Raw genomic sequence first — 19,292 nt, forward strand, 5'->3', positions numbered from 1 at the left:
ACAGCTTAATACATTTTATGACTAAGCTGCATGCTTTAAGGCCATTCATAAAACCTAAATCACTTAGCCCAACATCCAAAAACCAGCATGTGCACTGAAACCTCGGCTAAGCCATTAAAGGCGTCACTGTCTGAGGGTATGAGCCCACCGCAGCTTGTACCGGTGGTGGTGCTGGCTGCTGCGGTTCCCCTTCTCCTGCCAGCCACCAGACCCTTCACTGAGCTCTTCCACCCCTAAAGCAACAAACAAACAAACAAACAAACAAAAATCCCCCCCACAAATCCTCCCAACCCCAACCCCGACTACTTCCCCTGCTTTGCGACTGGAGTTTGCTGAAACAGCTTTGCAAAGCATTTAGCAATCGCTGCAGCCAGCGCAAAGGAGGGGCATTCAGCAACCATTCGACCTCCATGGCCTCTGTCCGCCTGCGCCTGAAGCTGGCAGGTGCTCAAATTTCTGTTTCAAGGCATGCCTACATCTTGCACAGTCTTGTCAAGCTGTGGACCCCACGACCCATGCCTCAACCCACTGGAGGACCATAGGCACGTTTGTCTAAACTAAGAGAGCTGCACTTCTCAGTGACACACAATAGGTGCCGGACACACAGCAACTCTTTGCACCAGCTTTCTGAATGCCAGACAAAAGCACGAGCCAGGACACCCAGACGACAGCTGAACCCTCTGTTTTATTCCCCAACTTGCCTTCCTCACTGCTCTGAAGCATCTCCAGAGCATCCAGCACCCCATTCCAACAGCCCTTGTCTCCACTTACCAGGTTTCAGGCAGTGGGCTCTGGCACAGAGGCAGGACATACTCTGAACCCAGCAGAAGGCCATGCTACACCAACCACATGTGCTGCCCGTTCCCACCGCTCACCACCCCTCCAAGCACGGGAGCAGCAGGACCAGCTCGTGGTCAGTATGATGGTGGCCGTCAAGCTACCATGGCTGCCTCCGCATTTGTCCTCCAGCGAGCAGCAGGCTCGCTTCCCACATGCAAGTCCTCCAGGAGGGCGCACACCAGCAGCACATGCGTGGTTGGCTTCTGTTTGAACTGATACCTCCTGGAAACGAAGGAGAAGAGCAAAGGTGGAGAAAGCAATGTCGGTCCCTGCACCAGGCGTACAGAGGACACGCAACTTATTCCCATAGACATGCTGTTGGGCAGGGAGCAGCAGCCTTGGCTGGGAGGGAAGAAATGGGAAGGAAGAGGAAGAGAGCAAACTTAGAGGTAAGACGATGGCAGTGGGAAGATTGGGCAGGCGAAGGGGGAAGCCTGGCAGAGAGCCAAGGGGCACGGGGGCAAAGAGGAATGCTTGATGTGAAGGACAGTTTGTTGATTCCCTTACGCAGAAAAGATGACTCTTATCCAAAATGCAATGAATGCACTCAGAGTCTGTGCCCAGATACATACATAAGGGGTATACAAACCCCATTTATTTTCTTTTTTCACCCAGTTATTTCAGGAATGAATGATGGAGCCAGCAGTCACAGCCAATGATTACAATCAGCAATCCATTTGTATTGTTTCCATTTCAGACGAAGAAGGAGATAATTTGCTTTTAGTTCAGAGTAATAGAATGCTTTTTTCCCTATTTATACTGAAGTGAAATAATTTCAGATTAATAATCCGAATGCTGGGAGAGAGGCTCAAATGCTGCTCCCTGGCTGAATGCACCTATTTGTTTATTAATGCATAATGCATACATGAAGATTTGGCAGCCCTGACTGCCTCCATGACACTCCTGAAACAAACGTATTCTTTACATGAAGTCTGGGTGTAGGCAGGAGAGCCTTATTAGGGCAGCCTAGTGATGCCTGGAGTACTTTCAGTTCCAGTTCTCACCAGCAGAAGTTGAAAGTCTTCAAAAGCCCAACTCCAGTCAGACCCTCAAACAGTACACAGTAGCCAGAAACTAAGTGTGTGAAATCCAGACTTGGTGTACTTCTCTTTTTTTTTTTTTTTTTAATCTGGTGCAAAAATGAAAGGTTGCATAGTCATTGATTCCTGATGGTAGGAAGTATCAGAAAACACCCAGCTTCTCCTACAGCCAACTTTACTTACAGTTAATTAATTAACATGGCAAAAGCAAGAGCCCAAATATTCAGATGCTTTAAACAGCTGCTTGGGATAGCTTGCCAGGTAGGCAGACGTAGGGCACAAATGTTAAAGAAATGTAACTGGGAGACATTATGCACCTAGTCTGTATAAAGGAAAATTGTGGGGACTTAGAAGGAGCCAGTAAAACAACTTGATTTGTATGACTAAAACTTGCCATCAAGAAGGCTCAAATACACTTCCTACAAAGGGTTTTTATCAGAGATACGAAATATATTACGTTATGCATTACCCTGGCATACATGTTCCCTTTTTACAGGGTGCTGATGCACATATGACAGCCAGGAGGTCGTGCTGTTACCCAGAGGGACCCAGTCTGGTTGGAGAAATGGGCCAACAGGAACCTCATGAAGTTCAAGGAGAAGTTAGAAGTCCTGCACCTGGGGAGGAACAACCCCAGGCACCAATATATGCTGGGGGCCAACTGGCTGGAGATCAGCTTGGCAGAAAAGGATCTGGAGGTGCTGGTGGACACCAAGGTGAATATGAGCCAGCAGTGTGCCCTTGCTGCAAAGAAGGCTAATGGTGTCCTGGCTGTACAGGGAGGAGTGATGCCAGCCGGTTGAGGGAGGTGGTCCTTCCCCTCTGCTCAGCACTGTGGTGAGGCCACAATTCAAGCGAGTCCATGGAAATGCCACAAAGATGATGAAAGAATGGGAGAATCTGACGCATGAGGAGAAGCTGAGAGAGCTGGAACTGCTTAGTCTGGAGAAGAGAAAGCTCAAGGGGATCTTATCCACGTGTATAAATAGCTGATGAGGGTGGGTTGAAGGAGATGGGGCCAGACTTTTCTCAGTCATGCCCAGTGACAGGACCAGAAGCAATGGGCACAAACTGAAACACAGGACGTTGCCTCTGAACATCAGGAAACACTATTGCTATGAGAATGACTGAACAGGTTGCCCAGAGAGTTTGTGGAGTCTCCATCCTTGGAGATGCTCAAAACCCAACTGGACGCAGTCCTGAGCAACCTGTTCTAGCTGGCCCGGCTTTGAGCAGGGGGGCTGGACTAGGTCTCCAGAGGTCCCTTCCAACCTCAGCTACTCTGTGAGTCTGAGATTCATCCCTAATTCTTTGTGGGGAGAACTGCACTGCAGCTCCCCGACAGCAGCACATACACCTACTCTTGGATGGACAAGGGTGGAGGAAGGTCCTGTGCTACAAGGATACTCCCGGTGGGCTATTTGGTGCTGTCTGCAGCAGCAGTGATATCTATCTTCCCACTGAAGAATCCGATTCTCAGTTTTACTGAGAGGATGCCTAAGGCAGCATGGACCCTCTCAGGTGGGGAATAGAGATTTCTTTGCCACACAAAGTTTTCTTAGACTGTGTCTTCTGATTCATTGCCTAGGGACTTGTGGACATCTGTAGAGTACTTCTAAAGGACGCACAGAAAGTAACTATGCAAAGGGAGCCTGTAACAAAAAGCCTTCAACAGATGAGGAAAAAACGTTTAAGGATCTATCAATTGGGCAGACAGAGGGAAAGGGATGGCTGTGATTTAGTCAATCTGATCAAACTCAGGTGGGCAGTGATGCACTTTTCTGCCCCCAAAACAATAGGTTTCAGCTAAGTATGGAGAAAAGTACAGGAACCTGACACATTGCTAAGGAGATGGGTTGCAAGAACTGCTGTCTTTCATGGGAATACTACAGTGAGACTCTTCAAATAACCTATTTATCTCTGAATAAATACTAAGCGAAGGCTTACCTTTTTTTTCTTTTTCTATTGCCACCTTGGCAGGAACCAGTTCCCAGCAAGGGACTGCCAAGCATCAGCTGTGTCAGACTGACACCACTGCACACTGTGGTACACGGAGATAATATTCACCCACCAGGACTCGAGTGAGCCCTTGAGTGCCCTCTGATTTTCATCCATTGCTGACAGCAGGGAGGAGATGGTAATTTTCCTTTGGTTAGGTGAAACATGGCAGTGTTGCAATGGAAGCAAATGGCTGTCACAGATGCAGCAGACATCAGAGGTGGCTGCAGTGCAAACCAAGTGAAGGCACGCAGCAGGGAAGGTCGGGTGTGGAGCCATGAAATGGCAGAACTTCAGTCCCTTCAGACACCTTGCCACCTCCAGCAGCCCAAAAAAAGGAGGAAAAAGGTGTCCATTCTGTTTATGATAAGAACATCAACTTCCTGGGGAGTGAGAAGCTCAAAACAATTCACAGCCAGGAGGGGGCAAAAACAATGTGATGTTGGGAGTAATAAATTGACTAATTCTACAATGTTTTTTTTAGAGGGGAAAGCTACTGGGTTTTGGAGGTGGAGGAAAGGGGTTAAAGGGGTTAGTAAAAAGGGCCTCCTTTAGTCTGTAAGATACTTTCCTTTAGAATGTGACCTGTGTTCAGACTTAAAGGCAGGAAATGCTACTCATGCAGTGCGAAATGGCATAATTTTGTGGCCAGCAAACTGGCCTCTGTGGTCCTGCGAAACAGCTATCACCACCCATGCCAGCTATTTGAAGGGCAATTTACCTGGGTTAGCTGTAGAGCTTTTACTTTGAGCAGCTCTATGGGTACGTGGCCTCTGAGCATGCCGCTGCCACTGGGCTCAGGCTACTTCGCTGAGACTCTGCAAAAACCAGCCTTGAGAGAGACCCCATGCACAAGTGCCGTCTTTCCTGCTTTTCGGACTTGGTTTTATTACTTTATATATTGATAATGGATCCACTGTTCAACAGCAACAGACTGCCTGAGGCAAAAATGCACCAGCTTCTCTGTTAATCATAGAACAGAGGGCTGGAAATGCCAGATTTGACTTCTGGTGTTCATTTCAGCTATGGCTTTAAGCAAAATGAAATCATCTCTTTAGCCATCACCTGCTGCATACAAAAGCAATCTGTTTGGCAGGCAAAGCACGAAAATATTATGCCGTTGTGCCCTGGCTGCACAAAGACTGCATTTATGAAAGTACCACTGGATGTCAAATATGACTGTTCACTCCTAGCAGAGTTAGCATATTGCTGATGCATTATGATGAGATCATTGTTTGTGTCAGTCTGCATACAGATAAGATACACTTTATATTCACATGCAGTCATCATTGACCATGTGCTACATACTCTGCTTAATTGTCATCATAATTGCAGGAGGATGCCTGAAACACACCAACATTTTAAGTCTGTGCTATTCTAGTATCTGAAAGCAAGAGGGTTGCTAGTCCATACTACCAGGGTTAGACAGGTTGCACTCACAGGACAACGCTCCTTTAAACATCTGCCAGCTCCCTTCTCCCTCCCTGATACACTGTCTGCTTTAGACAAATGGACTCCTCAGGTCCTACAGCATCGGCAGTGACCCTTCATGGTAGGGAAATCCACAAGCAGCCATTTCAAGAGTAAATGTTGTCATCTCAAATAAAGCCCATGGCTGCAGACACTCCCAAACTTGGGGAAGGTCCAGATATGTCTGCTCCAGCTGTAGCTCCTCCCTGCTCAGCCAACAGTCCAACAATGACAAGTTGTCCTTATCCTACAAGCCATATGCAAGAGTTTGCATGCAACTGTATGCTCCAAGACATGGGGACCCAAAATGAGAAGGTCTGAGTGGTCTGTAACCAGGACACAACGTTTGCAAGTTCTCATGTCTTGCTACTGACCTGGCTTGCTTTCCTCCTTTGCCAGCTACAGACCTCCAACCACACGACATAACCCTAAAGCAGACCTTGCTGAAAGCCCCATAAAATTAAAGGGAAACAGAGTTATTCTAGAGAGGTAGCCTTGAGGAACATCTCAGAGGTCTCAGCCTCTCTCTAAGCAAGAGCCCTTAAAAATATTTCTAAGGTTTCACCTCCATGATACCCTTCATTATTACTCAACATGTTGCAAGAGTGCCCAGATTTGCCCATGCTCCTTCACTCTGGAGCATTAGACACAGACAAATTTAACACTGCATTCACTGCAGTTCTCTCTCTCTTTCTGTTCTTTCTCCTTCCCGCATGTTTCTGTCCTAGGGGAAAACTCCTTTTATAAAGACCTTCAGGGACAAAACAGTTGTCCCAAGAGGGAAGAGCAGAAACCAGTGAAACTGAACAGAAAGGAGGCAAGTGATATGTGCCTTACCTTGCGCAGATTTTAAGGGGCTGCCAAGTAAGGAAGCAGAGTCTCTGAATTCTCCCTCAGTGAGGAGTTACTGAGATGACCCAAAAGGCCAGACGAGTAAGACATTGTTCAAGCTTATAAGTAAAGAGTCCAGAAAAAACCCTCTGACTTTTTTGAACCTTCCTCTGTCTGCTTACGGAGAGATGAAATGAAACGGGATACTAGCCTCAATGGTTCATGATTTATTTAAACTTTGAGCTGCTGGCTTTTTATATTAGAAAAACATTATTTTACCTGTCTGGTCCACCTACAGAAAAGAACAGGCTTGTCAAATTCAAGGCTTCTTGCAAGGTTTTATTTTGGTATTAGTACATATATAATTATATATAAAAGTTCATATATAAAAATGTATGCACTTACAAATTTATATATATAATTAGATGTAGGTGCAAGTAGAAAAATAAACTTAATTATATATACTAACAGAATCCCCCAAAGGCTTCATAGTTTCTCCATACTTTCTTATTCCCACAGGGTTAGGGTGTCACTTTTGAATGTGTTACTGCATTTTACATGTGTACTGTATACGGGTATTCTGTTTTCTCAGCACGTCCCCCAGTATTTTGGTATCGGAGAAAGCAAGGAGACATTGCCACCAAAAATAAGCTACTGTTGAATACGTAAAAATACACTCTTCCAGGCAACCAGCAAGCTTTAAAAGAGGAAAAGCTACTCATCCTACAGTAAGGGCCAGGGGGGAAGGCTAGCAGAGCTTTAGATTCATTTGAGCCCACTGCAACACTGTGAGCAGATCTTAGTTTAACACAGGCCCAGAGGATGCAAAGCCCAAGTCAAGAACAGTAACTCATTTCGTGTCAAAGCCCAGTGAAGAGATTTCTTTTGACAGCTCCTGTTTCATGCTCCCAGTGAGCTTACCGGCTTCCTGCACAGGCACACAAGCCTGACCTCTCCTATTCACCCATAAGCTGGCTGCATATAAAATAGCCATTAATTCCAGCTGGCACATGGGTTTGGCTGGGGTCCTTCCTTCCTGTCTCAGCAACAGGGAAAAAGCTGGGAGCATGTGTGGAGGGATGAGACAGAAACAAGCAGCAATCCACAAACTTCCATTGAGAGCTCTCTGGTTTGCACCTCTTAACTGATCACCTACAGTCACACCAACATTTAGGCAAAAATACTTAGAGATGATTAAGATCAAGAAGAGGAAGCATACTCTCCCCAGAAGCACGAACCACACGTAAGCAGCAGCCCGCTCTTGACCTAATGAGAATTTAAAAGCATTCCAAAAGCTGTGTTGGACAGTATTAGAAATACTACTTTTCTTTTTTTTACAGTCTCTTAGTTTACAAGAATAAGCTGATTAGTTATTTTAACCTAAGCTAAGTGCAAAGACAAGCACCACAAACATCTTCCACTGAACAGGCTAGTTAGACACGCTTCTTTCCATATACAGACTGCAGGGCTTCAGCACAGTTAGAAGAACATTTATAAGACACTAATCTAAAACTGCTTTTGAACAGGAAGCACACTGGACATAACCTTGCAAGGTTCTAGCTGAACATTGACAAAGCGTTAGGATCGACGAGACTGGATGGTTTGCTTGTAGTCAAACAAGATGGATTTGAAGGGAGAACTGGACACTGATCTGCTTGTAGCACTTATAATTGAAAACAGAGCCAGCTGTCAGTAGAAACTGCTACAAAAAAGGAACCATTTTCAGGAAAGATTTGCAATATAGTCAACGGCAACTTTCTACATGAAACAGGTAACCAGACTCTTTAACATAAACATGGCAGTGGCTAAACTGGCCTGAAGTGCTGCATTAAACTTTGCTTCCTTACTGAAAGGTTCAAACTTTAAGGACCGGACAAATAAGGAGTGAAAGCAGAATGTGAGGAATTTAACCATAAGAATTATCACTTGTTCTCAGTCATCCGATAGCTGGCAACGGAAATTTGTTTCTGCAATGCAGGAGAGGAAACAACCTTTAAAGCAGTCCGACTTCAAATGCTCAGGATCTACAGGATACACAAAGCCAGTGGGGTTTGGTTCTGTGGGGTTTTTGGGGTTGTGTATTGTTGTGGGGTTGTTTTTTTTTGTTAAAAGCACATCCCAGATCACTGCTTTGAATTACAGTGCAGTTCTACAAGACTAAGGTAGAAATCATACATGCCTTCTCCAAAGCCAACATGAAGGTGGAGGTGACTTTCCTGGGGGAAGTTCTCATCTGCCCAGATATGCAGCACTTATTGTTGTGGGGCAGTTCTGTCATGAAATTTAGTTTATTTTAAGAGCTAAGAAAACATCTTTATTTAAACTTGTGCATTCACTCTGAACATCGAAGTTGTAGACCCATGCAGCATAATCATGCAGCAGACAATTAGTTAGAAACTTCAGTTTATGCATTCTCAGACCCAAAACCTGGATTAAGTTTGAAATTATTGCCATTCTATACACTGCCATCCTCTCTCCCAAGTTTTATTATTTATTATTTGGAGAGTATTTAAGCTGAAGTCACTTTGTATAATTGTAAAAAGTTTATCTATTGCCATACAAAACTTTAGGTTTCCTTAGCCTTAATAGCCAGAATTAGTATCACAGCTGTTGGGGGACCAATTCAGAATGGTCTGGAGCTCAAACCCACCTTAAAATTAGACGATCAGAAACTAGGTGTGAGGATTAAAAAAAGCCTTTAAAGATGAGCAAAACAGCTTTCAGAAATGATATATGTAAGCAGGTAGTTAGCCGGAGACAAACTTCTCCAGCTGACAAATCAGACAGAGGAAATCCAGGTAGTCAGCAGTCAGTATCAGGAGACAGAAGAGTGGCAATGAAAGGAATTCAAGTGGGAAAGATTTCATTTGAAAGTACAGAATAAAATCAAAACATTACTTAATAGTAGGCAGGAAAACAATAAAAGGACTCAGGAAAGGGGACTTAGGTATTGTGCTGTGCGGCTGCAGATGTATCGAGCACAAAATACACTCAGGAATATTTAGGTTTCTATAACTAGTTTTCAAGTGATTCCACTGGTGTTTGTTTCTGCCATGCCTCCCAGATTCCAATAACTATCATACACACAGTCTCTTACTAAATTTCGCATGAAAATCTTAGTAAGTGTTAGGGAAGAGAAAAAAAAGCCAAGTCAGATGACAGAGCAAGTAGGGTGCTTTCTTGGTAGAGTACCTCAAAGCAAAGTATCAATGCTACTCCTCAATTTCAACATCTTTTGTGGCAAAGATATCCATCTCTTAAATCTGAATCTAGGCTGACTAGTTATAATAGATAGGGAACTATGTGTTCAGTTGTGAGGTTTTTGTACACTGAAGTTATTCTAAAAAACTAAGGATAACTCAAAATCAGATTTAGGCACATGTGAGTTAATTTCAGCAAAATATAAAATCCAAAACAGATGGTCCAGGTGTAAAAACTCAAAAGAAAGGCACATCCATTTACTGCTGTGAAGACTAATTAGAAATCAAATCTATCAAAACTGCCATAAATACTTAAAGCTGTCACGTTACAGCATCATTGAACAAAGGGTAAAACCACCCCGAATTCCAAACAGATTGTATTAAAAATTTATTTTTAAATAAAAGAAAAAACAAGACAATGATTTTAAATAAACATGGTATATTCTACACATCTGTAGATCAACACAATTTTACATTAGCCATTTTTAACTTTTAGAAGTTCTGTTGCAGCATCTTCTACAACATTTGACAGTGTTGGTTTCCATTTCATAATCAACTGAACAATACCCAAATGAAACTATTTGCTTAAGTGAAGCTTTATTTTTTGTGACCAAAGATGGCTCTACTAATACAAAAGCACCTGTTAAACAATTATCCCCATCTAATTTTAAAACGAAGTCTGTTCAGCCTTTTCTTTTTTTTTGGTTCTGTTCCATTGCCTGCATAGAAATCAGCATAAAGCTAAGTTGCAAGCTAAGCTTCACTTTAGCAGTGCAATGAATGGCACCAAACTTCATGAAACAATTGAAAATACAAACATTGTCAGCAAAATTCAACCATGTAAAAAACAATATTAAAACCAGAATGTTTTCGTGGGTCACAACTAGACTAGCTTTCAGTGTGCAACTTTCCTCAGGAAAAGTGCTTCTTCCTGATTCATATGAAAAGAATGAAGCATGCATCAAAAGCCTTTGTTCATACAGAAATGCCCATTAAAATAATTCCATGGTATCATAAGGCAAAAGAGATATCAAGGTGGATGAAGCATTTTGGCCCAGAGCATATTTTACGAACATACATACACATTACACTTGTGTAGCATATGACAAGTAAGGGATTGGCTCAGTAAGGTAAAAATGTCCATTTTTATAAATACATGTCATTATTGCTAATATGCTACACGTTATCATCCAACTTTTAAAGCTGCTTTATTGGCATTAGCCTTGTAATTAGCAGCTCACATTCATGGTGACAATTGCTATTCCATCTGAAGAAAAGTAAAGCAGCATAAATACAGTTATGAAAACAAAAGGCTTATGCAACATCCCTCTCTTGCTTTGCTGTGTTTTAATTAAAAAGCGTTCAAAGAAAACAAGTCCAGTTCACCACAAATTAGGAAGTCTCACAATGAGATTGGAAACCAAGCTACAGGGAGCAGAGAGGGGAAAAACACGGCATGCATTATAATCTAGTCCTTTTAGTCATACCACCGGACTACAAAAGTCCAATTTAACGGCTAGACTAACAGTAGAAGGCAAAAAGCCAACAGTAGACTTAGTTTGATATTTAAATTAAGATTACAATTTTAATCAGTAACAGCAAACTCACCCGGTCTTTTAATATATTCACAATATCTACTGCAATTGAATACTTAATTATGACTAGTAGGTATGTAGGTTCACTTTAAAAAGATATTAAATACCTGCATCATGAAATTACATTCTTAAGACATTGTGTAAGAAAATAGCTCATGTGTGAAATGTTTCTGAAATGTATTTCTGCTCCCTTCTACCACCTATTATGTCCCACACATACATGCCCTCCCCACCCCCCCATCAAAGCATTCACTCACAGGGAAAAAACAAACACCCCTTAAAAAAGGATGGAAATATTGAAGGGGACCAGCTTGGCTAGTTACAGCACAGTGCTTAACAAGGTTCAAGACAGAACCAGATCAGAGTTGGCCAAAAGATGCCCACAATACATGCCTGACCAGTAATTCCTTCCACCTCATTCTATCAAACTCAGTCCACTTTTGGTTCATTGCAACGACTGAAGTATTTCATATATATATATATAAAGACAAGACTCCAGCTTTACTTTAGTTTGTTTTTGCAAAGCGTTTTTACCTTTCCATTCGTTTTGTTCTGCAGCAACTACAAGAGGTAGGCATAAAGCATTTAAAAGCTTCTTTCCCAAGGTCCTGTTACTAGCTCAATGTAGTGGGATAAAAATGAAATGAGCTGTACTTCTGGTACAACCTTGTATAATCCAGCTGGAAAATAGCGATGTGAACCCTAGTTTTGCTAGGCTAGCACACCATGGAGTAAGAAGCTGTTCATATCCAGGAGGATACTACTTTTTTTTTTTAAAAGAGTTAACTGCAGAGCATTCATATAGAAAGTAGATGTCAGGACCAATTCTCTCCACTTCTATTTGTACATAGGAGCAAGGTACCATTTGGCCAAGACTACAGATGTATTTTCACAGATGCAAGTGCCATGCAAAATAAATTAAAGAACAGATACCAAAACATACAAGTAATAAAACTACTGAAGGTAGATTTTCTTAAAAGTATTTATATAAACAATTTATAATACTTTTCTTCCCCCCCTTCTCTTTTTGACATTCACAGTTACAAAGCTGTGGCTATACATCAAGAATTTCTTCTGCAGTGCCTCCACAACGTAACCTGTAGCGTCCTGTCCTCCAGCTAATAGTGGGGTCCCACAAAGCAGATAGGAAAATATAAATTGTCATGGATTCTCTGATGAACCAAGCTACTGCATAATCAAGTTTTGAAAAACACAGAGCACCACCCTAGGAATATTAAAAAAAAAAAAAAAAGATGTATTTCAACATACTGATTATTCAAAAGGAATTTTAAAGTAATTTAAAACATTTGTGTTACAGATAAATCTATTTTAAAGCTTATTATACAGATTTACATATTAATAGCATTTTTTTTTTTTTAGGAGCCAAGAACATTTTCCTGTTCAAGATATATTTTCCTGTATCAAGATCATATTAAACATGAGGAGCTTGGCAGAATGACTCAGAAGGTTTGAAAAGAGACTTCTATGTAAAGCAAAAGGCAAGGAAAAGTGTGACAATTCACTTTTTTCTTTTTGAAGCTTTGTAACACTGTGTTCAAGCAGACACTGTTTTTTTGCCACAGACCCCAGAAGAACAGCATCTAGACAGAACACTCCTGCACATTCCCAGAGGACTGAAATTCAAATAAACATTGCATAGAAAAAGTGGGACTAAGGAAAAAGCTTATAGCCTCTCTATATTTTCTGCTCCTTTGAGAATTTCCAGCTACATGCAGAGCTGGAAATAGAACAGGCTTCAGAAGAGGAAGAGCAGGCACAAAGCTCTTTTACATGCTCTGCATGGTGAGAAGAGTAATCAGAAAGCTGACTGTTAAACTGGAGTCCTACAGAATCAACACAAAGCCTAACTTTTTTTTTTATTTCCAATATGTGTTAATACTATAAAAGAATATTTTTCAGTATGATGAGAACTATTTTATAAGTTTGAATACACAAGTAATTATGGATCAGATTTGGGTGGAATATGGTCACAGCAGAAAATAGTTCCTACAGCATTAGAAGAAGAAATGCTGTTCTGATTTGTGACATCTTTGTATATTAAAAGTTTTTTGAGGCCCCACTTCTTGTGATGGGAAGATTTTCTTTTTAGAAGTAGGCTACAGTTGTGCTGTAAGTCCATTATTACCAAAATAGAGTGAAAAAGGTACGTAAGAGTACACATACACCTCAATAAATACAAGATAAAGTGAGAACTAAGATAAAAGAAAAAAAAACAAAATCCCACAATGCTGCTGTTCTTGTACTGTTAAAAAAGCTTAAAATTTCTAGATATGCTTAGGTAGAGCGGACTGGGAACATGAAGATTAAGAGATATGCAAACTTTCAGAACCTAGGTAGAGGTAGGTGCCTATAGAAAACAAAATTACAACCAAGCACCCTTACTCTTTTTCGTGCTACTATAACTGAAGCTAGAAAACTGAGAACTAACAGGATTTTACCTGTTATTTCCTTGATGTTAAGAGAATTATTTTGTTGTTTAATTAAGCTTAGCTTTTTGCTGAAGTAGATGGCACTAGTAACTTTAATAACCTCCAAAAAAAAAGAAGCTACGTACCTGAACACCTTTTAGTTGAATGTAGTCAAATATAAACCATGCCAAGCAGTGACACATGAAAAATACCATTATATCCCATCTAAACACATGATGAGCTGCCCATCCAATAACTAGACTGGCAACAAAGCACTCTGAGATTGGCTCACAAATTATTGTGGCAGGCAACATATTAATTCGCAGTTTGGCCCATCTAGAAAAAGACAAACAAATCAGTTCTGACTCTGCATTATTCTTTATATCCTCCTCCCCCACCTCATCAAATGATGGGCCACCATGGTCTTTTTCTGACAATGTTAGTTTAATCTCATTTAATTTACACCTCCAAATTAAATATTGCAGAAATTTTCCCTTTCAAAGATACTGCACATAGCATTTAAAAGGCACTAAGCGGGGTTTTTTTAGTTTTTTTTTTAATACTTGTATCAGTCATACTTCTGTGGAAAGTTAGTGCCTCTCTCCCAACACTAACAAGAAGCGTGCATCAAGCTGTGCATTGGAACTTCAGCATTCTGGACATTAGATCAAATTAGCTTGGAAAATGTATTCCCTCTCATTATCAGGTTATCCACATCAGAAGCAGGTGACGGGGTGGGTGGGAGAGGAAGTAAGGATTTTACCTGATCATTCTGGACTGAAACTGAGAAATAGAATATGAACCAGAGTTTTGCATTGCAACTTGTGTGGCCATCGCAAATTTCCAGCCCCTGAAAAATGAATGATTATTATAAAAACCACGCAAATAAGAGATCCAAAAAACAATTACAGAACAAACACCCAAGAATTTTACTAGGCTTCAAAAGTTTCTTTGGCATATGTGCCATATTATTACAATGGTATAAGTAAAAAAATTAAGTGTATTTTATCAAGTCTCTTAATTGGAAAAAAGACATAATAATACTTAAACCAAGTTATCAGAAACTTTTTTCTAAAGGAATTGACAATTATATGGCTTAATTATTTCCAAAAGACTATATTGATAGGACAAAGCACATGTCATACGCATATTTACTGTATACATGTGAAGCTGATCTGAACACCTATACTTACAGTATGTACCATGTGTTTAAAAAGATTTAAACTGCACTTAAAGCAATGAGCTTACTTCAGAGTCATCTTACCGGTCAGCTATAGCTTTGGCCATAAAGTAGTCTTCAGCAATATATTGTGCAAAAGCTATCAGTCCTCCAGCTTGGTCCAAGACATCCTTCCTCATCAAGCATGACATTCCTGTTACACACTTAAAGCCAGTTAAATTGGCTGAAATATATGACCTTGGATGTGAAGTTCCAAAATAAACCTGCCAAAACAAGATAAGGCTTTTAAAACTCTACATATATTTACGCAAGTACTACTCACCGACAACTTTTTCCTCCAGAAATGTTTAGAGGGCAAAAACTGCTAGACATGGCAAATTATGACTGTTTATGTGGAAAGATCTTTACCACCAATTAAGAAATCTAGTCTACCACCAAACCTGAGAAATCTAGTGGTGATATTGGCTGTGTTTTTACAAATCTGTAAATGCATTTTAAATCCACATATTAAACTACCATATTTCATTTGGTATTTAATTTCTAATTTATTGAGGTTGTTTTCAGGGAATACATATATTAAAAATCCATTAAGAACTTACTAATCACTAGGATTAATATATTATTTGGTGATAGCTGATAGACATGCTGTCTCCTTCCTCTTATAAAGATTAACTGCATTACTGCATACATGTTCTTAGAAACTTACTATATGGTTGTACAGAAGCAGGGGAATTTTGTTTACTTAATGTACTTGCAAACAGAAATAGCAAAGAAAAAAATCAGATTGTGTGTGAGACTTTTTAGAAGATTCAATAGCTTAAAACTAGGAGTGTCCTATAAAGAGACAGTGGGAGTGCTAGCACCTCTCACTACTATTCTTCCTATAGATGGCCTTCACACTGGTCTTACTAATATAGTAACTCATTCAAGAAAAGGCATGCTTATCTTGCAGTATACTGGATCTGGAAGCGAAAAGCTCTGCTAGGAATATAGAAGCAGGAGTTTTAATTCTTGCTACTTTAGCATGTAGCAGTACTAAGAGCTTTGTGCTATACTCCTTGCTCTTCTCTTGTAAGAGGAAATTCAGACTTCGTGTCACAAAAATCACACGAGCTCCCCTCTCTCCATGCAATGAAGGAGTACGGAATTTCACTGCACTTTCATCTCTCACATTTCTGCCTTTGACACACATCAGTTAGCCTTGGGGCCACAACGCCTTATACATGCCAGCTTAGAATAAAAGATAGTTTATTAAATTACATGCCTTGAGACACAAGGAACAAACAAGAAAACTCAACCTCTTCATTCTACAAAAGAGAACTTACTGAGAAAGAAGAGAGGGGAGAATAGGACAGAATGAGTGATATGAAGATGGTGGATTGGAATCAACTGTTCACTTTCTCTTCCAAAACAAGTATTAGGAGACATGAAATAGCACTATAGAAGAACAAGGGTCAGAATGAACAAGGAGGTGGTTCCTGTAACAGATAGTAGATCTATGGAACTTCCTGGTAAAGACAGTTATAGATGTTCAAAATCTATATGGACTCAAAGAAAGAATGGAAAAGTTCATGTAAGAAATCTGTTCTTGCTAAAATAGTAATATGTTAAGGATTAGTAAATATAACAAGTCTACTTCCTGCTCAGGAAGTCTCTCAGCTGAAAATTGCAGAAAGTTGAGACAGTATTACATGAAAACAGGATAGAAGCCTTGCTTGCGTTCTACTCTCCTCAAAGGCTCTGCTTATAACCCCTGCTGGAAATAAGATACTGTGTGAGCTGGGCTTTGCTCTGATTTGTCATGGCCATTTCTGTGTTCCTTTTCAGACATCAAAATAGAATTAATGGCCCTTTCTGACTAAGCACTAGAAGGAGTTCTTCAGTTTTAATAAATTTTTAAATAAAATCCATAATTTTCATCCTGTAATCTTTATTGTTTGTAAACTCAAATATTGAATCACTGTTCAGAGCACCACTGTAAAATTTTGGAGCATTCAAAAATTATCCTAGATAGTTTGAAGTGTGACTGCAGCTGAAAATAAACATTTCTTCACTCAAAAGGTGCAAGAGACACTATACAACTTTTAGTCAGCAAGGTCTTGCAAAAAAAAAAAAAGACAACATTGCACTCACCTGTTCAAGGGTAGCAGCAAAACCCTGTCTGTCTGCGACATAGGGAAGCCCATGGACCAAACCTACTTTTTCAGTCATTTGATTGGCCATATCTGTCAGTGTGTCTGGCGTTACTGAGTGACAAATGAAAAAAAGACAGCTCATCGAGCAATTCTGTCATTAGGTGGCTACGGTATAGAGACACTAATTCTCGCTCCATTACCAATATCAAGAGCACATATACTTTGATGCACAGTATTTTGGAGCAAAGTTTCAGAAAAATAATAACAGTGATTAACATCATTATTATGATCAACAACAAATACAATGGAAACAGTTTGAACAGTATTTTTTTAAATGGAATTTTCACCTATAATTAGAGATTAAACATTTTTATACCATGAAAATATTTTTTCCAGATTTCTAACTTCCATTTCTATTTGTATTCTCAGTCAAAATAATTTCCAACAACTGCCTGCCTACAGGGAGTAAGAGCAATATAACAGTCAGCACATTACAACACACACCTACCTCGGATTCCACTATCACAAATCCATATGAGATCATATTTGGCAACTTCATAGCCAGGCATTAAGTTGTTAATTTTGGGGTTGATGCCAACTTTCTTGCCACCTAAAAAATATAAACATCATACACAAATAATGTATGGGGTTTTTTTTAGAATTCAGACTCGATACCCAAAATATTTAGATATATTAACTGAAGAACAGTAAATGTTTACCCATCAATTCTTGAAGTCCACTTTTATGAAAAGGATTTAAATTTTAAGTATTCCTTCACTTCTATATTTTAGCCCTTACTACAATTATGCAGAGAATTATAAAGGAAAAAAATATTTAAATGCTTCCTCAAAATGGCAGGGTAACAAAGTTAATGTATTTAAAGGGCAGTAGAACTACAAAGTTTATTACTATGTTCTGTAAGGCAAATGTTCTCTACCTCTTAATTCTTAAGACTATGGATTATGACCATTATACTCCACAGTAATTTTAGCAGAAAAATCAAAAAGGAGCAGAATAAAGCGAGACACACTCCTTTGCTCCTAACTGACAGAATGGTTCAGTTTGTTTCATGTCAGAGAAAAAAAATGATATTCTACTACCTAGTTCTAATATTCCTTCCCTCTAATTCAAATGTAAAGCGAAGAGAGCCCTACAGTCTAAGCTGATGAAAAACGTTTGCTGCAGGACCTCAAGTTCAAATACAGCCACATCTCCATTCTTGCACATTTAGTTCACTGCAAAGACAGGATTTAAACTGCTGTATTTCAGATTTGGAAGGAAAGAGTTGCAGGGGTTGCATAAAACATTCTTCCTAGAGTTTTTTTGGACTGATGTCACAGATTGTGACTACAAATTTACTTCTTTACCCCAAACAGATGATTAAGCTACAGATCCAACATGGGCTAAACAAGATGGCTATTTATTTTAGAACACTGTATATGGAGTCGAAGCCCTAAAAACATTTTACAAGTAAGAGTCCCACCTTCAAGTTACACTGCTTACCTATGAACAGTCTAGCATCAACATTCGGGTATTTGCCAAGGAGCTTTTTGCACACATCAATAGCTGGATCATCATGATCTTGTACACAGAGTAGTACTTCATACTAGTAAAAAAAAAACGTATATTTTCACACACACACTTAATATCAATATGGTCTAGGGAATAAAGCTTAACAGTGTACCAAACTGAAAAAATAAAGAGCACTGTTACAGAATTAAAAATGAAACCAAGGGGATTGTTTTACAGCTAAATAAGACTATTTTTTAATGCACAACCAAGTACTTGTGAAAAAAGAACCAAGCCTGTATCCCAATAAACTCTTGTACTGAGGAACATTAATTTTCCTATTATCAAGAAAGGTTTCTATTAGGCACGAAGCAAGACATCCTGGTACACAAGGTAAAATTTGTTCACATGTGAATCTTAAATCCAATCTTATATTCAATGAAATCACAGCACAAAATATTAAAGGAATGGTGCTATGATACACTTGACTGCATACCTCTGAACTACACCTTCCTTTCCTTTACTTTGTAGATGCATATGCAGAACAGAATTAGAATACAACCCACAGAGACCAGTATATGTACGCTTAATTGTATAATAAAGCTAAGCTCAGGAACATGTATATGCATATGTAATATATATGTATTTTCCTCAGTAATAGAATAATAGTTAAACAATCAACAAGAGATAAGGGAAAACTGTAGCTGTTTTAGCAATCAAGCTACATGCTTGTTACACATGAGCTACAGACAGTGGGTGAGGAAAGAGCATTTTAAGAATCACTCAACGTTTTGATACAGCTTTGCAAGCTTTGATGGAGGTATTTCTGTCTCTCCATTAACAGCAAATTCCTTGAACACTCCTTACTTGATATAACCTTCCTCTCTCCCTGATAAGATTACTGAACTATTACAACAAGTTATCAGAGCTCCAATACAAAGAATAAAATTCAGAAAATGCAAGTTTCTGATCAAGGTACCCAGAAGCCATTTTTACAGACCAAGATTCAAAAGCTCAATCTCAAAAACAATTTTCTTGGATCTCATTTGGTATAGCAGTTGTAAA

At 39.7% G+C, this 19,292-nt stretch overlaps 1 protein-coding gene across 1 annotated transcript in view; it reads right to left on the reverse strand.

Moving 5' to 3' along the window:
* Positions 1-11,750: 11,750 nt before the first annotated feature.
* UGCG (UDP-glucose ceramide glucosyltransferase) overlaps positions 11,751-19,292 on the reverse strand; it is a 29,928-nt gene continuing 22,386 nt past the window's right edge. Inside the window, exons 3-9 of the mRNA XM_075136544.1 lie at positions 18,222-18,324; positions 17,227-17,328; positions 16,717-16,829; positions 14,668-14,846; positions 14,167-14,253; positions 13,550-13,739; positions 11,751-12,199 (exon numbers count right to left, since the gene is read on the reverse strand). Of these exons, the coding sequence (XP_074992645.1) occupies positions 12,029-12,199; positions 13,550-13,739; positions 14,167-14,253; positions 14,668-14,846; positions 16,717-16,829; positions 17,227-17,328; positions 18,222-18,324 (945 nt within the window). The 3' untranslated portion in view covers positions 11,751-12,028. The remainder of the gene's footprint in view (positions 12,200-13,549; positions 13,740-14,166; positions 14,254-14,667; positions 14,847-16,716; positions 16,830-17,226; positions 17,329-18,221; positions 18,325-19,292) is intronic.

This window comes from Calonectris borealis, chromosome Z, assembly GCF_964195595.1.
Source record: "Calonectris borealis chromosome Z, bCalBor7.hap1.2, whole genome shotgun sequence".
Taxonomy (NCBI): Eukaryota; Metazoa; Chordata; class Aves; order Procellariiformes; family Procellariidae; genus Calonectris; species Calonectris borealis.